We start from the raw sequence: 17,647 nt of genomic DNA, 5'->3' as shown, positions 1-17,647 counted from the left end.
ACATCATATGAAAAGGAGAGTGTGATGCTTTCCCATTACAACAGGAATAAAAGATAGATTGACTACCATTCACATCCCCAATATGCCCCAAAGGACAATGAACAAGAGTACAGTAATGGCGAGTACATACCTGTCACAGTATGATTGAGCAGGAAGGAACAGCTATCTTAGTATAACACTGGGGTACATATTGGTGGGTACAGGTCTGTTATTATACAGTGATAGAGAAGAGTAGTAACAGTGGGTACAGGTCTGTTATTGTACAATACTGGGCTACAGTACTGTTGGGTACAGGTCTGTTAATGTACAATAGTGGGGTACATTAATGGTGAGTACAGGTCTGTTATTGTACAGCAGTGGGGTACAGTGTTGGTATGTATAGGTCTGTTATTGTACAACAGTAGGGTGCAGTACTGTTGGGTATAGGTCTGTTATTGTACAACAGTGGGGTACAATACTGTTGAGTACAGGTCCCTGTATAACCTTAGGATACACAACTGGTGAGTATACATCTGTCACTGTATAACATTAGGATGCACACTGGTGAGTACATGTCCATCACTGTGAAAGGTGTTATAAAAATGCAGATTGGTTTGTTTGTCTTCCCATTGTTGATTTGTCTTCCATTCTTTATAGTGTTCTGTTACATGTGGTGAAGGAATTGAACAAAGGCAGGTCAGATGTCGTCCAAGTGGTCAGTGTGATGGTGAGAAGCCGGAAGCTACAAGAGTCTGCAGACGTCCCCCTTGTGGTGGTATGTATCTGTGACAGTGCCTTCATTAGTCCAGGAGTTGCTAAGACTCCAGGATTCTCTTCAAGTCTCCAGGAATTAAAGATTAGCTAGACAGTGCTGCAAGAAACCCAAGAGAAAATCATAGGGGTGCTAAAAAATTGCATTTTTGATCATTTTCTTTGAATATTTTTGTTCATTAGTTATAACGTTATTGGAAATGGGGTAAAAAGGCTGTCTGACTGGAGCAGATGGTTGGAGCTCATGTGATGAAACCTGCAGGAATACACCCAGTCAGAGTTGGCAATTCTATACTTGACCTTATCAGCTTTTAGTTGACGCTAGTAAACGAAAGAGAAACGTTGTCAGCTTTAGTTATGGAAATTTAGCTGCATTTTGTGACTGACATTGTCAGAGAAGATAATAGCAGAATCATTTCTGCACTCTCTATTTTTCATTTAATACCCTGACTTTATTTGTTTCTATAGTTTTGTCTTTGTATCTTATTTAAAATCTACTGATAAAGCAGACTGTGAGCAACCTATGCGGTTCCTGATATCAGACCAGGTTCTGAAGGGCCTGTTATCAGGAAAAGCTGTGAGGAGCCTGTGACTCCTGTTATCAAGACAGGCCACACAGAGCCTGTGACTCATGTTATCAGGACAATATGAGCGGCCTGTGACTCGTTATCAGAGCATGTCATGGAGCGCCTGTGACCCCTTTAATCAGGGCAGGCTATGCTGAATCTGTGACTCCTGTTATCAGGACAGATAATTGTGGAATATTTTCGGTACCAGCCAGGTTTTATTTAATATTCTGCTGTATCAGGGCCTCCTGTAGCAACAGGTAGTTTTGGTGGAAGGAGAGAATCAGACTGGGAAGCCACTCAACCTCATGGGCCTCTCCCTGCAGGGAGCAGTTTCTTTGATAAGCTGAGGGGCAGAGCCTGTTGCTATGAGGCAAGGGAGAAAGCAGCCAGGACTTGAATGGCTGTGTGGCGGCAGCCTAAGGTACCTTGAAGCCCCTGAAGATGGCTGGAGAGCCAGAAAGGGGAACTGAGAGCTAGTAAGACTGACAGGCAGCACCCCTGAGCATGATGAGTCTTGCGGAGAAAGAGGGGAGCAGGGAAAGCCTGAACGTGCCTGGTGAGTGCGTTGAGGAGTCAAGGCCCCAGCCAAGACAGAGATCTGGAGCATTGGCAGAGAATATTCTCTGTAAATTGTTGTTTCTTGGAGCTACGCTTTTCATTGGCAGTTTATACAGTTTTGATGCCAGTGGAATAAGGGAGCCTTATTTTTATAACCTTTGTACAGTCTGTGTGCTTATATTGTACATTACAATGCATAAACCATTCTCACTTTATTTTGCTTCTTTAGTTTTATAATTGAACCTTTATAGAAATTTATGTAAAGACTCAATTCTTGGTCATTCTGGAATTTAAAAGAGATTTGCACTGAAGCTAAGAAAAGTTTATCCTTCAGGTTAGAGGGGGAATTAGATGTTTGTGGACCCTCAGCAATTTTTTTTTATAAATTCCTGAACGACAGCAAAAAGAATACCCAAGATTAAAGAACTATCTGTGTCCCAGGAACAGCCAACAGCCATCCCAGCCTGGGAAATCAATAGTTCCAGCTGCTAATTAGCTATTAATTGTAGCAGGGTTCCCTTAATTTCCCTTGCAGCACTTCCATTCCTGGGATCCTTGAGATCATCTTTCTGAAGTCCCGTCACAGCGCTCATCCACACCTTCCACCAGCGCAGAGACACACATCTCAGTGGGACCTAGCTTTAGAGTAGCCTCGGGATCACAATCTTGTGAGCACATCACACTTTCTGACCCACAGCAGGCAGAGGCAGGGACTTCCCAGATCCCTGGCACTCAGAGAGATGCTGGAGACCTGAACATTGCTGAGTCTGAGTCAGATGACGAACCTCTGGACTCGATCATGGCACAAGGCAAGCTATGGAACAACAGGAGGGGATGTCTGCTGCACTCCTCAGTTTGCAAGGCACGTTGGAGGAGTCCGTCCGTCTTCAGGCTGAGGTGAAAACGCCGGCACTGCAACAAACCAAGGTCAATACTGGCAGGAAGGTAGCCGCCGTGGAGACCTTGGTCCAGGACATCACTCCTGCACTGCTGCATGGGCTTAACTCCATCGCTGATGCCATAGTTAGCCTCCAATAGTGTGTACCCAAGAGGGGTGCTGGGCAGCTTGATCTCGCTCCAGCTACCCCTTCCGCTCACGGAGTCAGCCAGGGGCCCTCAGTCACCCATAGAGAGGAGGATCAGTAGGTGACACTCCAGGGCCATGGAGAAGATGGCATCCGTGACCTCATGGCTGCATTTGTGGGTGACGATTATGAAATCCCACAGAGGTCACCTGAGGAGCCCTGATAGGCATCACTGGCATAGAAATTAAGCATTGTGGTCACTTTCATAGCCACTGGATGCCCTCCATGTCCCCTTGGCGCCAAGTCCTGCAGTAAGTGGTAGATCTGAGCTACCAGGTCCCTAAACATGCGCAGTTGTCGGCAACACTGGTTCTCAGTTATCTGCAGGAGTGGCAAGCAGTGTCTATAAACCCTGGGTGTCACTAAGTGCTGACCAGCCATGGCTCGCTGTCGCTCCTGGGCAGCGTGTGCGGGAACCCCTGCCACCCCTTCTTCATGAGGTTGCTGTTCCTGCCTTTGCGCGGCCAGGAGCCTCAGTCACTCTCTCCTCCATTTTCTACGATTGTAGGCAATGAGGCATACAGCTAGGTCACCAGGATCCACGATCCTGACATGGTGGTCCTACAGCATGAAAGAGAGAGACGTGGTTATCATGGTTGCACTTAGCACCTTTCCTGACTCTGTGTGACCGCTCCTTAATGCTTCCCGGAGAGTGCCAGTCACCCCTCGATGTCCAGAGATGAGTGCGCTGTATGGCTGCCCTGTCAACCTGTGACATGGAGGACACTGGTCCAAATCAGGATGCTGAGATTGCAAGGGGCTGTGAGCATCTCCAGCAGTGACTGCTACATGACCAGCATTGGCGAGGAGATTGTACAACGTGTGCAGCCCAACTACTCCGTGGTCCAATAGAGCAGTGGCAGACTCGAAGACACGGGCAGGGGTGGTTAAGGTATGGAGCGCTTAGTGGCCCTTTGGTGCATCTGTGTTGCTTGCATGGATGGGCAGACTAGGAGTCTGACCCCAATCATTTCATTGTGGCTGCGCCTGATCTGTCTCAGTTGTAGAGGCATGGTCACTTTATACAGGTGTCCCTAATGCATGGCCATTTCCCTCACTTACCCTGCCCCCCCATCACGATTGCCTGTGTGCAGGATGCAGTGCCAGGGCAGTGCTTGACCCCCCCACCCCACCCCCTCAACAGTCACCTCCGAGGCTGGCGCACTTGCCGTCAGACACCCTCCACCCCTCAGCAGTCGCCCGCGGGGCCAAGCATCAATTGCCTCCGGCACCCCTGAGGCCTGTAAACAATGGGGGAGCTGTGGAGAACGCTGCTGCTCACTCACCTCAGTTCCCCCAAAGTGAAGGCCGCCAAGTGCACGCGGCGTGCTTTCCCACCAACGTGGACGGACGATATGGCTGGGGTTCCAAGAGCTGGTGGGATGGCCTATTAATTATATGCTGATGTATTACAATTAGCTCCTCTCCGACCAATGGTGGAAACGCAGCCTGTTGGCGGACTGAGAGGAAGATCACGACCTGCCTTCATGCCTTTGTGAAGTGGGTCCTGCTATATTTTCCACGCACGCCACCTATCGTGCCCACCACCAGTGGGCTCGGAAAATGCTGCCCTTGGAGTTTGATGAGAGGGGGAGTTTTAAGAGTTAATTTTGCTCTTAAGGCCAGAATCTTCTGATCGGTGTGTGGGGGTGGGCCCCACTCGCCAATGCATAAAATGACACACGGTGACATTGGGTGCGTGTCCCGACATCACCGCGCATCAGTGCGATCTTCAGTTTAGCAGGCACGCAGCGGAGTCGGCTGCACACCCGCCGAACTGTCAAAGGCCTGGTAAGACGATTAACTAACTAATTAACCTTTAGGTTGGCGGGCAGGCAAAGAGCCCAGACGGCCTTCGCATTTTTCATGAAACTTCATCCATGGGCGGGATGAGGTTCCATGAAGTGTTTATTAATTAAATAAAATATCTCCTGAAAATTCAAAAACATGTCCCAGCTCATGTGACAATATCACTTAAGGGGACATGTCTGAGTAATTTTATTTTTTCTTTTTTTACAGTGTTTGATTCTTAAATTAATCTCTGAGGCAGCTCTGTGCCTCAGGGAGATTTCTGCGCTCTTTTGTATGTATGTGTGAAAGAGCGCAGGCCCCGACTCTCCCTCCTCCTCCCGTCCGCACAGATAGTGCTGAGCACTTCCAGGTGCGCATCACGCTGGGTAGGCCTTAATTGGCCCACCCATGTAAAATGGTTCGCGCGCATCCGATCACGGGCGGCGATTGACTCCAGGCCTGCCCATGCCCACTCCCAACCAGCCTGCCCAAAGGGGACAAACTTCTCCACTTGGAGTTTGGTGAGTGGGGGAATTGGGGGAAGGAGGTGTTTGTTTCCTCTTTCTTTCTATTTCATCCCATAGAAGTTGGTCCTTGCTCTGGTTACAGGAAAAGGAGTTAGATGTTTGGTGAGTATCTGGTAAGTGGGTAAGTTCTAATCTATTCCTAAGGTTTAAAATAGTACACAATTTGGTGGTAAAGTTAATAAAATATTTAAGAAAGCAACATTAAATCAGTGATTAATATAATTAAGTAATTACTTAAAATGCTTCAAGGATGACAGGACAGGTGATGTGTCAAGGCTGCAGCATGTGGGAGCTTCTGGATAACATTGTGATCCAGGTCAAACACGTTAGTAATAAGTGTTTGCGGCTTGAGGAACTTTGACTCTGAGTCATTGAGCTGGAGCTGAGCTGCAGACTCTGCAACACATCAGTGAGGGGAAAAGTTACCTGGATGCTTTATACCAGGAGGCAGTCACACCACTTAGGATGGGGTCTTCTGATTTGGTCAGTGGTCAGGGACAGGAGGGTATGATTGCGACTGAGGCAGGTAAGGGGACCCAGAGGGCAGTAGTGCAGGAGTGTGAGCCTCTGCAATTGTCCAATAGGTTTCAGGATCTCTCAGCTTGTATGGATGAGAGTGGGGGCTGCAGGGTGGGTGAGCATATTGACCATTGCACCGTGGTACAGAAGCCATTCAAGTGGGTGGAGCAAAAAGGAACATAGTGGTAGTAGGGGATAGTATAGTGAAGGGGAATGACAATTTTTTCTAGCAAAGAGTGAGATTCCAGACAGCTGTGTTGCCTGCCCAGTTCCAGGGTTCAGGACATCTGCTCAGGGCTGGAGAAGAACTTGCAGTGGGAAGGAGGGGTTCCAGTTGACGTGGTTCATGTAGACATAGGTCGAACTAGGAAAGAGATACTCTCTGCGTAGAGAGTATGAGGAGCTAGGTACTAAATTGAAAAGCAGAACCTCAAAGATTATAATCTCAGGATTATTACCTGAGCCGCATGCAAATTGGCATAGGGTACATAAAATTAGAGAGATGAATATGTGGCTCAAAGACCGGTGTGAGAGAAGTGGGTTCCAGTTTGTGGGGTACTGGCACCAGTACTAGGGAAATTGGGGGCTGTACCGTTGGGATGGTCTACACCTGAACCTGGGACCAGTGTTATTGTGAACTGCAGAACTAGGGAAGTAGAGAGGGCTTTAAACTACATAGTGGGGGCAAGAGATCAAATGTGGCAAGGCCTCCAAACAGTAACGGAGATGTAAGGGAAGAAATTAAACAGGGAAATTAGAGACACATGCAATAAGGGTACAACAGTAATCATGGGTGACTTTAATCTACATATAGATTGGACAAACCAAACCAGGCAATAATACTGTGGAGGAAGATTTCCTGGAGTGTGTACGTGATGGTTTTTCAGACCACTTTGTTGAGGAACCAACCGGAGAGCAGGCTATCCTAGATTGGGTATTGTGTAATGAGAAGGGATTAATTAATAAAGTTGTTCTGCGGGGTCCCTTGGGGAAGAACGATCATAAAATGATAGAATTGTCCATTAAGATGGAAAGTGAAGTGAAGAAGTGAAGGAACTAAAATCCTGAATTTGAATAAAGGGAACTACGAGGGTATGATGCATGAGTTGGCAATAATGCATTGGGAAACCTTGCTAAAAGGGTTGATGGTAGATAAGCCATGGCTAATATTTAAGGAACGTTGCATGAGTTATAACAATTATTCATTCCTGTCTTGCTTGGTGGTTCAACCATGAATTACAAAATAAATTAGGGATAGTATTAGATCCAAAGAGGAGACATATAAAATTGCCAGAGAAAGTAGCAAACTTGAGGATTGGGAGCAGTTTAGAATTCAGCAAAAGTGGATAAAAAGATTGATCAAGAAGGGGAAAATGGAGTATAAGTGTAACCTTGCAGGGAGCATAAAAACTGACTGTAAAAGCTTCTATAAATACGTGAAGATAAAAAGATTAGCAAAGACAAATGTAGGTCCCTTACAGTCAGAAACAGGGGAAATTATAATGGGGAACAAAGAAATGACAGAAGAATTGAATACATATTTTGGTTCTGTCTTCACAAACGAGGACACTAATAATTTCCCAGAAATGTTAGGAAACCAAGGGTCTAGTGAGAGGGAGGAATTGAAGAAAATCAGTATTAGTTAAAACAAATGGTGCAAGAGAAATTATTGGGGTTAAAGGCTGAAAAATCCCCAGGGCCTCATAATCTACATTTCAGAGTACTAAACGCAGTGGCCTTGGAAACATTGGATGCATTGGTGGTCATCTTCCAAAATTCTACATTACAGAGTTTGCCCGTTGGCGTGTGGGGGCAGGCCCCGCATGTCAGCACATAAAATGATGCGCAGTAACATTGGGCGAGCGCCCCGACATCACCGTGCGCCATCACGATATTTCGTTGGGCGGGCACGCGATGCTCTCCAATGCGCGCCCGCCATTAATTAGCAGGGTACTTAAGGCCTTTGACACTCCAATCGACTGCGATTTTTCACCACCCATGCAATCTTCGGGTCGGTGCACGGGTGCAATGGGCAGGACACATTGATATAAACCAGTAAGAGGGCTCACTGGAGTTGCAAGTGTGCTCTCTCAAGTATTGATTTTTCAAAGTTATTGAAACTTGCCTATGCGATCTGCAATACTTAAAAACGCACACCAGCTGGACTCTTAACCTTCAGGTCAGCACTCTGCAGTGAGGAATCTTTTTTGGGCCTGCAGATTTCAGGAAGCCTTCCCTTATCCTGGGAATGGGAGCTGAACTCTCCACAGGAGGCACCTCCCCTGAGGAGGAATGGAGGGCTAGATGTGGGAGGAGGCCAGGAGTGCACATTTAACCTCCAGGGGAGCCACCTTTGGAAGGACAGGGGCAGGCACAAGGGGCACAGGGCCAAGAGGTGGACCAGGGCAGAAAGGGCCACAGAAGATGCCACTATCCTGCTGCCAGGATATACAGGTGGCGAAGCGGCTATCTCAATATGTCTGAGGTGCAGTGCCGAAGGAGGCTCCGTCTCTTAAGGGAGATGGTCAACTATATCTGTCAGAAGATTGGGCCTGAGATCTCCGCTAACTGTGTGGGTGGATACCCCATCCCAGTGGCTCTGAAGGTCACAGCTGTCCTAAACTTTTATGTCTCTGGCTCCTTCCAGGTGTCAGAGGGTGATCTTTACGGTATCTCCCAATCAGCTGTCCACACTTGTGCCTGCTGACTCTGCTGTCCTGTTGGCCTCGATGACCTTGGCGGTCGTCCTCTGGCCCGTGGAGCCTGTGCTGGTCCCGCCTGGGAGGGAGTGGCCAGTTTCACAGCTCGCATCTCCCCAGTCGTCACAGCCTCACCAGATGCAATGGTCACTGGGAGTGGAGCGGAGGACCGCCCTGAGAGGTGCCTGCAGAGACAATAGGCAGCTGCTGCACTGACGTGAGGTTGCTTTGGACCTCCCGGCTCACCGTGGATGGATGCGCACCCAGCTGGGAAACTTGGTGCCCAGACCATCTCCCATGCTGGCACTGACCAGCTGAGGTCAATGCCGATGTGAGGGCTTGTTGGTCAGAACACATCCCCAGGAAGCCCTGATGGGTCTCCTGGAGGAGCCTCTCCACGAGAGTCACCACTCTCTCCATGGAGGACGCATGGCGCTCATTGCCTCGACGATCGCTCGCATAGACTCATCCATCACGGAGACCAAACCAAGCATAGCCTCATGTATCTCCCCCAGATGCTCCCGACCTCAATTCCTTCACCTGCTGCGTCACGGACGACTCTAGAGACACAACATCAGGCACCGACTGAGCATGTGCCTGGTCCCTTGCAGTCCTCTGACTGGTGGCACCATAGGCACTCTCTGTCTCTGCCAGCTCCTCCAGCAACTGTGAAGTGCCCTCATCACTGTGCCCAGGGGCACAAGCCGATGTTCTAATTCCTTCCAAGGTGTTAGTATCTGCGCTGATGCCTGCCTGGCTGAGATGGTGTGATGTTGCTGAGACTTCAGGGCCCTCAGGTGTGAGAGGGGGCCTCTGCTGCTCCTCCTCCTGGAACAAGGAAGAACAAGGACATTGGATCAGTTAATGTGGAGACAATGTCAATATGCATCCCTGCCCCTCCGGGTCATTATGTGCTCATCCTTCCATAAGCAATGGTCAAGCCATGTTGCTAAAATTAAATCACTGCTATGGTTGTTGGGAGAACAATGGTGACCTCACTGCTGGGCATACATACCTGCCCGTGGCACCCCAGCCTCACCGACACCAATGGACCTGGGCGCATGGTGCCTCTCCAAATCCAGGGCCTCCTGCTCAAACCAGCTAAGAATGGCTAACTGCGCCTGGCTGCTGCCAGTCCTCACACTCTCTGCAGCATTATGGGCATTCTTCTCCTGAAAATGAGAGAAGAGCATTGATTTGTGCAAATTGTACATGGACTCTCTTTGCGCACGGCCCACCCCAGCCAGAGTGGGACATTGCAGGGCCTCCTCACCCCACTGATGCCAAACACTTACACAAAGATGTTAGGCCTGTTACCCCCCCGCCACATTGGCCACATGCTGCCTACATCACATTAGGCATCACACGGTATATCCTTCCATAGCAAGGAGGCACAAGTACGTGGAGTGCAGAGGGCAGCAGATGGTTCATTACCAAGCCATCTTGAAGCTCCCCTCCCAGCATGTCATCACTCAGAGGGTGGTCAACCTGTGGAATTCTCTACACAGAAGGCGTGGAGGCTGGGTCACTGAGTATATTCAAGAAAGAAATTGATAATTTTTTGGATATTAGATGCATCAAGGGATATGGAGAGAAAGCAGGAGAAGGCGTTGAGATAGAGAATCAGCCATGATCATATTGAATGGTGCAGCAGGCTTGAAGGGTCGAATGGCCTACTCGTGCCCCTAGTTTCTATGTGGTATATCAAAGAGTAGAGACAAGTTAAGTGAGGAAAATAGTAATATGGGAAATGAGGGTCGGAGAATGGCAGGAAGGGACAGAGAGAAAAAAAATTAAGAATGCACAACGAATCAAGACTAGATGTCACAAAGATAATAAAAAGACTAAATTAAAGGCTCTGTATCTGAATGTGCGTAGCTCACATTGAAGTAAATAAATATGATCTGATTGCCATTACGAAGACCTGGCTGCAAGATGAATATTGAGGGCTATGTGACCTTCAAGAAGAATAGGAAACTAGGTAAAGGTGGAGGGGTAACACTGTTAGTCAAGGATGGCATTTGTGCAATAGTTAGAGATGACCTTGGTTCAGGAGATCAGGATGTAAAATCGGTTCAGGTGGAGATGAGGAATAGTAGGGGAAAGAAGTCACTAATGGGTCTGGTCTACAGGCCCCCTAACAGTAACCACAATGTGGGACAAAATATACAAAAATAAATATTGGGTGCTTGTGATAAAGGGATGGCAATAATCATGGGTGACTGTAATCTACATATAAACTGAAAAATCAGATTGGCAATAGTAGCCTGGTGAGGAGTTCATAGAATGCTCTCAAGATAGTTTCTGCAAGCAGCACATTCTGGAACCCACCAGAGAACAGGTTATATTAGATTTGGTATTGTATAATATGACAGGATTAATTAATGACCTCAGGGTAAAGACACCCCTAGGTAGCAGTGACCACAATATGATTGCACTTTACACCCAGTTTGAAAGGGAGAAGAATGGGTCTAAGATAAGTATCTTAAACTTAAATAAGGGCAACTATGTGGGCATGAAATCTGAGCTAACTGAAGTGAACTGGGATAACTAGGCTAGGGGATAGGTCAACAGAGAAACAATGGCAGACATTTAAGGGAATTTTTCAGAATACTCAGAATGAGTATGTTCCTACTATAAAGGAAATTCTAAAAGGAGTACCTACCATCTGTGGTTAACTAAAAAAATTAGGGAAAACATCAAACTTAAGAAAAAAAGCATATAAATGTGCAAAGATGAGTGGCAGGTCAGATGATTGGTCAGAATATAAAGAATGGTAGAGAATGACTATAAGGTTAATCAAGAGATAGATATTAGAGTATGAGAGGAAGCTAGCTGGAAATGTAAAAACGGATAGCAAGAGATTCTACAGGTATTTAAACAGGAAAAGAGTAGGTAAAGTGAGTGTTGGTCCTCTAGAGAGTGATAATGGGGAGTTAATATTAGATAATAACGAAATGGTGGATGAAATGAACAAATATTTTGCTTCTGTCTTCACTATAGAGGATACAAAAACATTCCAGTAATAGCTGTAAATCAGGAGGTGGAAGGGAGAGAGGAACTTGGTGAAATGGCAATCACTAGGGAAGCAGTACTGAGCAAACTGATGGGAGCTGTGGGCTGAGAAGTCTCTAGATCAAGATGGACTTCATCCTAGGGTCTTAAGAGGTGGCTAATGAGGTAGTAGATGCGTTAATATTAATTTTCCAAAATTCCCTAGATCCTGGAAAGGCTCCATCAGACTGGAAAGTTGCAAATATAACCCTTCCATTCAAGAAGAGAAGGAGGCAAAAAACAGAGAACTATTGGCTAGTTAGCTTGATGTCTGTCATCATTAAAGAGGTTATAGCTGGGCACTTAGAAAAGCTCAAGGTAATTGGGAAGAGTCAGCATGATTTTATGAAAGGGAAATCATGTTCAACCAATTTTTTAGAGTTCTTTGAAGGAGTAACTTGCTGTGGATAAAGGGGAGCCTGTAGGCATACTGTACTTGGATTTCCAGAAAGCATTTGATAAGATGTCACATCAAAGGTTATCGCGGGAAATAAAAGCTCATAGGGTAGGGGCTAACATAATAGCCTGGATAGAAGATTGGCTGGCTGGCAGAAAACAGAGTATTCATAAATGGGTCTTTGTCTGATTGGCAGGATGTGATAAGTGGAGTGCTGCAGCGGCCTGTGCTGGGCCTCAACTTTTTACAATTTACGTCAATGACTTTGATGAGGGGAGTGAAGGCATGATAGCTAAATTTGCAGACAATTCAAAGATAGGTAGGAAAGTATATTGTGAAAAAGACATAAGGAGTTTCCAAACAGATATGGCTAAGTTGATTGAGTGGGCACAAACCTGGCAGATGGAGTATAATGTGGGAAAATGTGAAGTTGTTCACTTTGTCAGGAAGAATAAAAAAGCAGAGTATTACACAAACGGAGGATGACTGCAGAATTCTGAGGTGCAGAGAGATCTAGGTGTTCTAGTGCATGAGTCACAAAAAGTTAGAATACAAGTACAGCATGTAATCAAGAAGGTCAGTGGAATGCTATCCTCTATTACAAGAGGAATTGAACATAAAAATAAGGATGTTATGCTTCAGTTGTAGATGGCATTGATAAGACTGTACCTTGAATGTGTGCAGTTTTGATCTTCTTATTTAAGGAAGGATGTAAATGCGTTGGAGATGTTTCAGAGGAGATTGATACCTGGAATGAGCAGGTTGTCTTATGACAAAAGGTTGGACAGGCTGGGCTTGTTTCCACTGGAGTGTAGAAGAGGGTGACTGAATTGAAGTATATAAGATCCTGAATGGTCTTGACAATGTGGATGTAAAATGGATGTTTCCTCTTATGGGTGATTCCAGAACTAGGGGGCAGTGTTTTAAAATTAGCTGTCACCCTTATAGGACAGAGATGAGGAGAATTTTTTTCACTCAGATGGTTGTGCGACTTTGGAACTCTCTGCGTCAGAAGGCAGTGAAGGCAGGGTCACTGAGTATTTTTAAGGCAGAGGTAAATAGATTCTTGTTAGGCAAGGGAATCATGGGTTATTGGGGGTAGATGGGAATGTAGAACTTGAAACAAACAGATCAGCCATGTTCTTATTGAAAGATGGAGGAGGCTCGAGAGGTCTAATGGCCTACTTCTGCTCCTATTTCATGTGTTCGTAATGACTGCATGGCCTGGTTTTCCATGTCAGAACAGAGGCAGACAGGTTTTAAAAACGGCAACCAGACTCAATTCCCATTATGTGGGATTTTTATGGCCCTTCTGCTCCTATTTCATATGTTTGTATGTATGTTGCTACTTTCTCTGCAAGTTGTAGTGTCAAGAAACTCCTGCCCTATTACTTTGGCATCTTTATTTTTGAGTGGGCCCAAGGAGATGAACCTAGAAGTGAGACAGAAAGAAAGAAATTTCATTTATATAACGCCTTTCACAATTTTAGGACATCCCAAAATGCTTTACGGCCAATGAAGTACTTTTGAATTGTAGCAACTGTTGTAATATAGGAAAGTTGGCAGCAATTTGCATGCAGAAAATTAAAACTAAAAGCAATTATGTGATGATAATGATCAGATAATGTGGTTAAGTAATGCTGGCTGAGAGATAAATATTAGCCAGGACACTGGGTGATCTTCCTTGCTCTTCAAAATAGTCACCACGATCTTTTACATTGAACAATGTATAGAAATAGCTAATTTGTGAACTGAATGTTAATTTTCAAGCTGCTATGGAGGGATTTGTGTTCATGTCTCTGAATTATTAGTCCAGACCTCTGGATTACTAGTCCATTGACATAACTACTATGCTACCATACACACACATTGCATTGCTCCTGCCTATGCATTGCCAAGCCCCACGCTCTCAATAGAGCATTTCCCCAACACTGAGCACATTTTTCTTGCTAAGGGCACACACTGTCTGGTCTCACCCCACTCCTGCCTGTTGTGCCAGTTTCTTGCAATTACAGTTAGAAGTAAATGAGCATGCTAGTTCAGAGGCAATATAAATGCGTTATAGTGTCAATGATGCAGTTTGTTTTAGATAATAACATTAACAATCCTTGAATGACCACGATGGCAACACTGGAAGATAGTGCGGTGTGAGCAGTTATCTACTCACTTACCCTTTTTTACTGCTTCACTGCTTTACTGTTTTGCTATGATAAAGTTCTGACAAAACCGATAACATCTTTATATTGCGCTGTGCAATTGATTGAGAAGTGGAACTGCTTGGCCACATGATCAGGCGATTTAATGCACATGATACAGATTTTAATTTCTGCACATGGAATGTTTTAACCTCCCCCTAATTTGAATAAACTATTCCATTTCACTCTGTTCACCTTGCAGATGAGCCTTGCCTGCGAGACAAGTCTATATTCTGCCAGATGGAGGTGCTTGCTCGCTACTGCTCAATCCCAGGTTACAAGAAACTCTGTTGCGAATCCTGTAGCAAGCGCAGTAGCACCCTGCCTCCCCCCTTCTTCACTGACACTGCTGATATAGAGGATATAATGGCTGCAGCTGACCACGAGATGACACCAACTCATCAGTCTGACTCTACATCCAGGGGCAGAGGTCAGCAAGGCAACAGGTTGGCCAAAGCAAGGAACAATAAGCCAAATGCAGTAACCCCAGGACGTGGCAAAACAAAAGGTGTGAATTCCTCCCCAAAAAAGACACCTGCGGCTGGTAGGCCTCACAGATTGGAGGCCTCACAGAATCCGCTTCATTTAATTCAAGGCAATCCTACTGCCATCAGCAACAGCTCCACAGCAACCCATGAATCAGACAGAGCGGCAAAGATATCAGAAAGATATGCTGCGTTACGATCTCCTGTGGTAGAGACATGAAGGAAGATGATTCTTACATACATCAGACACTTCTGGGGAAAATTACCATATAAAAGCAAACAACTGTAGACATCACGGTGCATGCATTATTTGAAAAGGACTTTCTGCATTTTCAATGAACTTAAACTGTTGATCTCTCCTTGAAAAAGAACACATTTAAGTAGTAAAGTGCTGGCACTTTGCTCTTTATCAATAGATTGGCCAGCATCCAATTTGTTTGGGCTCAAAACACCAAAGATTTTCACAATGAGGAGGAAATACCTAGGTTTGTTGGTGCTGTCTTCATAAAGGATCAAGACTACATTTTGCACATCAGCTGATGTTCAAAAAAAAATCAAAGAAAGAAATACAAAGAGATGCTCAATTTCTTTAAGGGTTTACAGTGTTGCATTGATACAAAATGGTATTCAGCAAAGTCAGTTGTTGCTTATGTCAGTGAAATAGTTATTATTTAAGTCATTTGCAGCTGTTATGTAAATACTGTACATGCAAGTCAGTATTATATTTTAAAAATACATTTTGTTCCTTGAGATTTTGTTTACCTATGTTATATAACCATTTCTAAATTTAAGTATGTACCTGATGTTGAAAAACTGTCCTAATACATTTCACAAATTGCAGTGAGGAGCAACAAACATAACGATGGGTCGGGCAAGAATTACTGGCTTCTTTAACAATTTAACTTGGCAGATCTCCCAATCCCTTTGGTGCTAATAAAAATAAACTGCAAATCTGAAATAAGTGCTGATTTGGAAATGTTATCAGGTCAGCAAGCAATTAACCAGAGAACGCCTTGCTTAATATTCTGGTGAAGGCTGATCAAAAAAAGATATTCGGCCATTTTCCTCCCATGTACCTGTTGGATCTATTAGGCCTTTCCAGAATTTTCTGTTCTTGCTCTCAATCTCATTGCGTAGATTTAAATGTCCTTCTAAAATCAACTGTTTGTAGACAGTTATTTACCCAGTTATGGATTTTAAATGCAAAATGGATCTCCATCTTCATTTGAGGCAAGGGTGTTCCAGCACCTACTTTCTATCACCTTATAGCCACCTTTGCCCACAGTAGATATGTTTGGAAAAGTAATCTTTTTGGATCAAGACAGATTAAATCAGTAATTATCTCCAAGGCATTACTATACAGTATTCACATGTGTATAATCGAAAATATCAGCATCTAGAAATTTGGCAGGCTAACTAAAATATCCTCACCTGAATGCATTGCCTAGAGGGGCAGCAAGGGTCCACCCAACTCCACATCAAAAAACACAGGCCACTAACATTCCCCACCGATCTGCAGGGGATAAAAAAACAAACCTAAGTACTACAATGAGTTGTCTAATTTTTTTCCCAAAGTGACAATGTTTCTGAAACATGTAAAAACAGAATTTGGATATCCCAGTGAAAAGTGGCGAGTAACATTATTACCAACTTAGAAACTTACTGGAGAATGGAGCTGTTCTTAAAATGGTGAGCTGGGATTAAATCAAAAGTATTGTAATGTACAGAAGCAAACGGCGGGTTGAAAAGATAAAGACAAGTGAGTACTTCATTACGTACTCAAAAAACATAGTTAGAATATAACAATTGGATGCACATAGTGGTACACTATGGAAGAATATTTACTATTGTCCTGCCAGTAGTCAATTAGGGTCCAGTCAACTCAATGCCTTTAAAGAATTGCTGTCAATTTCTTGCAAGGCTTTTGAAGTTTAATGAAGCTAGTGTTTAGCTTGTAAGATGACAACCCCTGAGCCCCAGACAGTTGCATAGAATTTATTTAAGAATCCCTCTTTTACCCCATAAATGGAAATAATATGAATTACTTTGTCTTATTTGCTTTCTTTTGTACAATAATATAGGTGCCTGTTTTATTCTGAGCGTACACTACTGATGCTGTTTGTTATATTGGGGAGCACATAGCAATAAAAGTAACATCCAAGATAATGTCCTTTAAAGCTATTTGAATTTGTGGTGTTGATTGTGTTTGTGCCTTTGTTTCATTTTCCTACCCCGTTCTTCGTTACTGATCTGCCTGGTGACTTTCTCATGCTCATTGGTAGGTTTGACTCCAGTTTCTGTTGGGCACTTCAAATTCTCAGTAGAGTCATTTGTTGATTATATATTAAAAGCACTGAGTAGGTCACAACATTCTATTTCAAAAGGCAACATCAATTGACCCTAATGACATTTTTTTGGATTGAGTTTGCTTGCAATAACTGTTACACCGATCAGCAGTTCTGTGTTAGGTATGTTCAGTTATTTGCTAATAGCAACAGCGTAATGCTGAAGGAATCTCTTTCACACATGAAGAAATATTAGCATCTCACAAATGTGCAAAGTCAAATGTAGGCCTCAGGGTACTCTCAGTTGAGGTTATGGGTTCAAGCCCCACTCCAGAGACTCAAGATCAAAATCTAGGCTGACCATGCCACTGCTGCACTGTTGGAGATGTCAACTTTCTGATGAGGTGTTAAACTGCAGTCCCTCTAAGGATACCTTGATTAAATCTCTCTGTAACCTTCTTACTGTAAAGAGGAAAAAATGGTTTATCTAGTCTCTCCCCATATCTGAAGCACTTCAACTTGGGTATCATTGTAGTAAATCTCGTCTGCATCCTCTCTAAGGCCAGGCTTCAGAGAGCTGCTTGGAACCATCTGTTTTCCCATTGATCAGAAGCCAATGCAACCTATACCCAACATTATGTCCTATCAGGTATGTGAGCATTTGAATGCTCTCCCACCAGTTTGCTCAGGTGCCCAAACTTTTGAGAATAGCCAGTCAGGGCAACTAACCTTG

At 44.6% G+C, this 17,647-nt stretch overlaps 1 protein-coding gene across 1 annotated transcript in view; it reads left to right on the top strand.

Moving 5' to 3' along the window:
- Positions 1-16,810, top strand: part of adamts3 (ADAM metallopeptidase with thrombospondin type 1 motif, 3) — a 434,436-nt gene extending 417,626 nt beyond the window's left edge. The window contains exons 21-22 of the mRNA XM_041185298.1: positions 637-754; positions 14,347-16,810. Of these exons, the coding sequence (XP_041041232.1) occupies positions 637-754; positions 14,347-14,849 (621 nt within the window). The 3' untranslated portion in view covers positions 14,850-16,810. The remainder of the gene's footprint in view (positions 1-636; positions 755-14,346) is intronic.
- The last annotated feature ends 837 nt before the right edge of the window (positions 16,811-17,647 follow it).

Source organism: Carcharodon carcharias, chromosome 4 (genome assembly GCF_017639515.1).
Source record: "Carcharodon carcharias isolate sCarCar2 chromosome 4, sCarCar2.pri, whole genome shotgun sequence".
In the NCBI taxonomy this organism is placed as follows: Eukaryota; Metazoa; Chordata; class Chondrichthyes; order Lamniformes; family Lamnidae; genus Carcharodon; species Carcharodon carcharias.
This window is presented reverse-complemented; position numbering and strand designations above follow the sequence as displayed.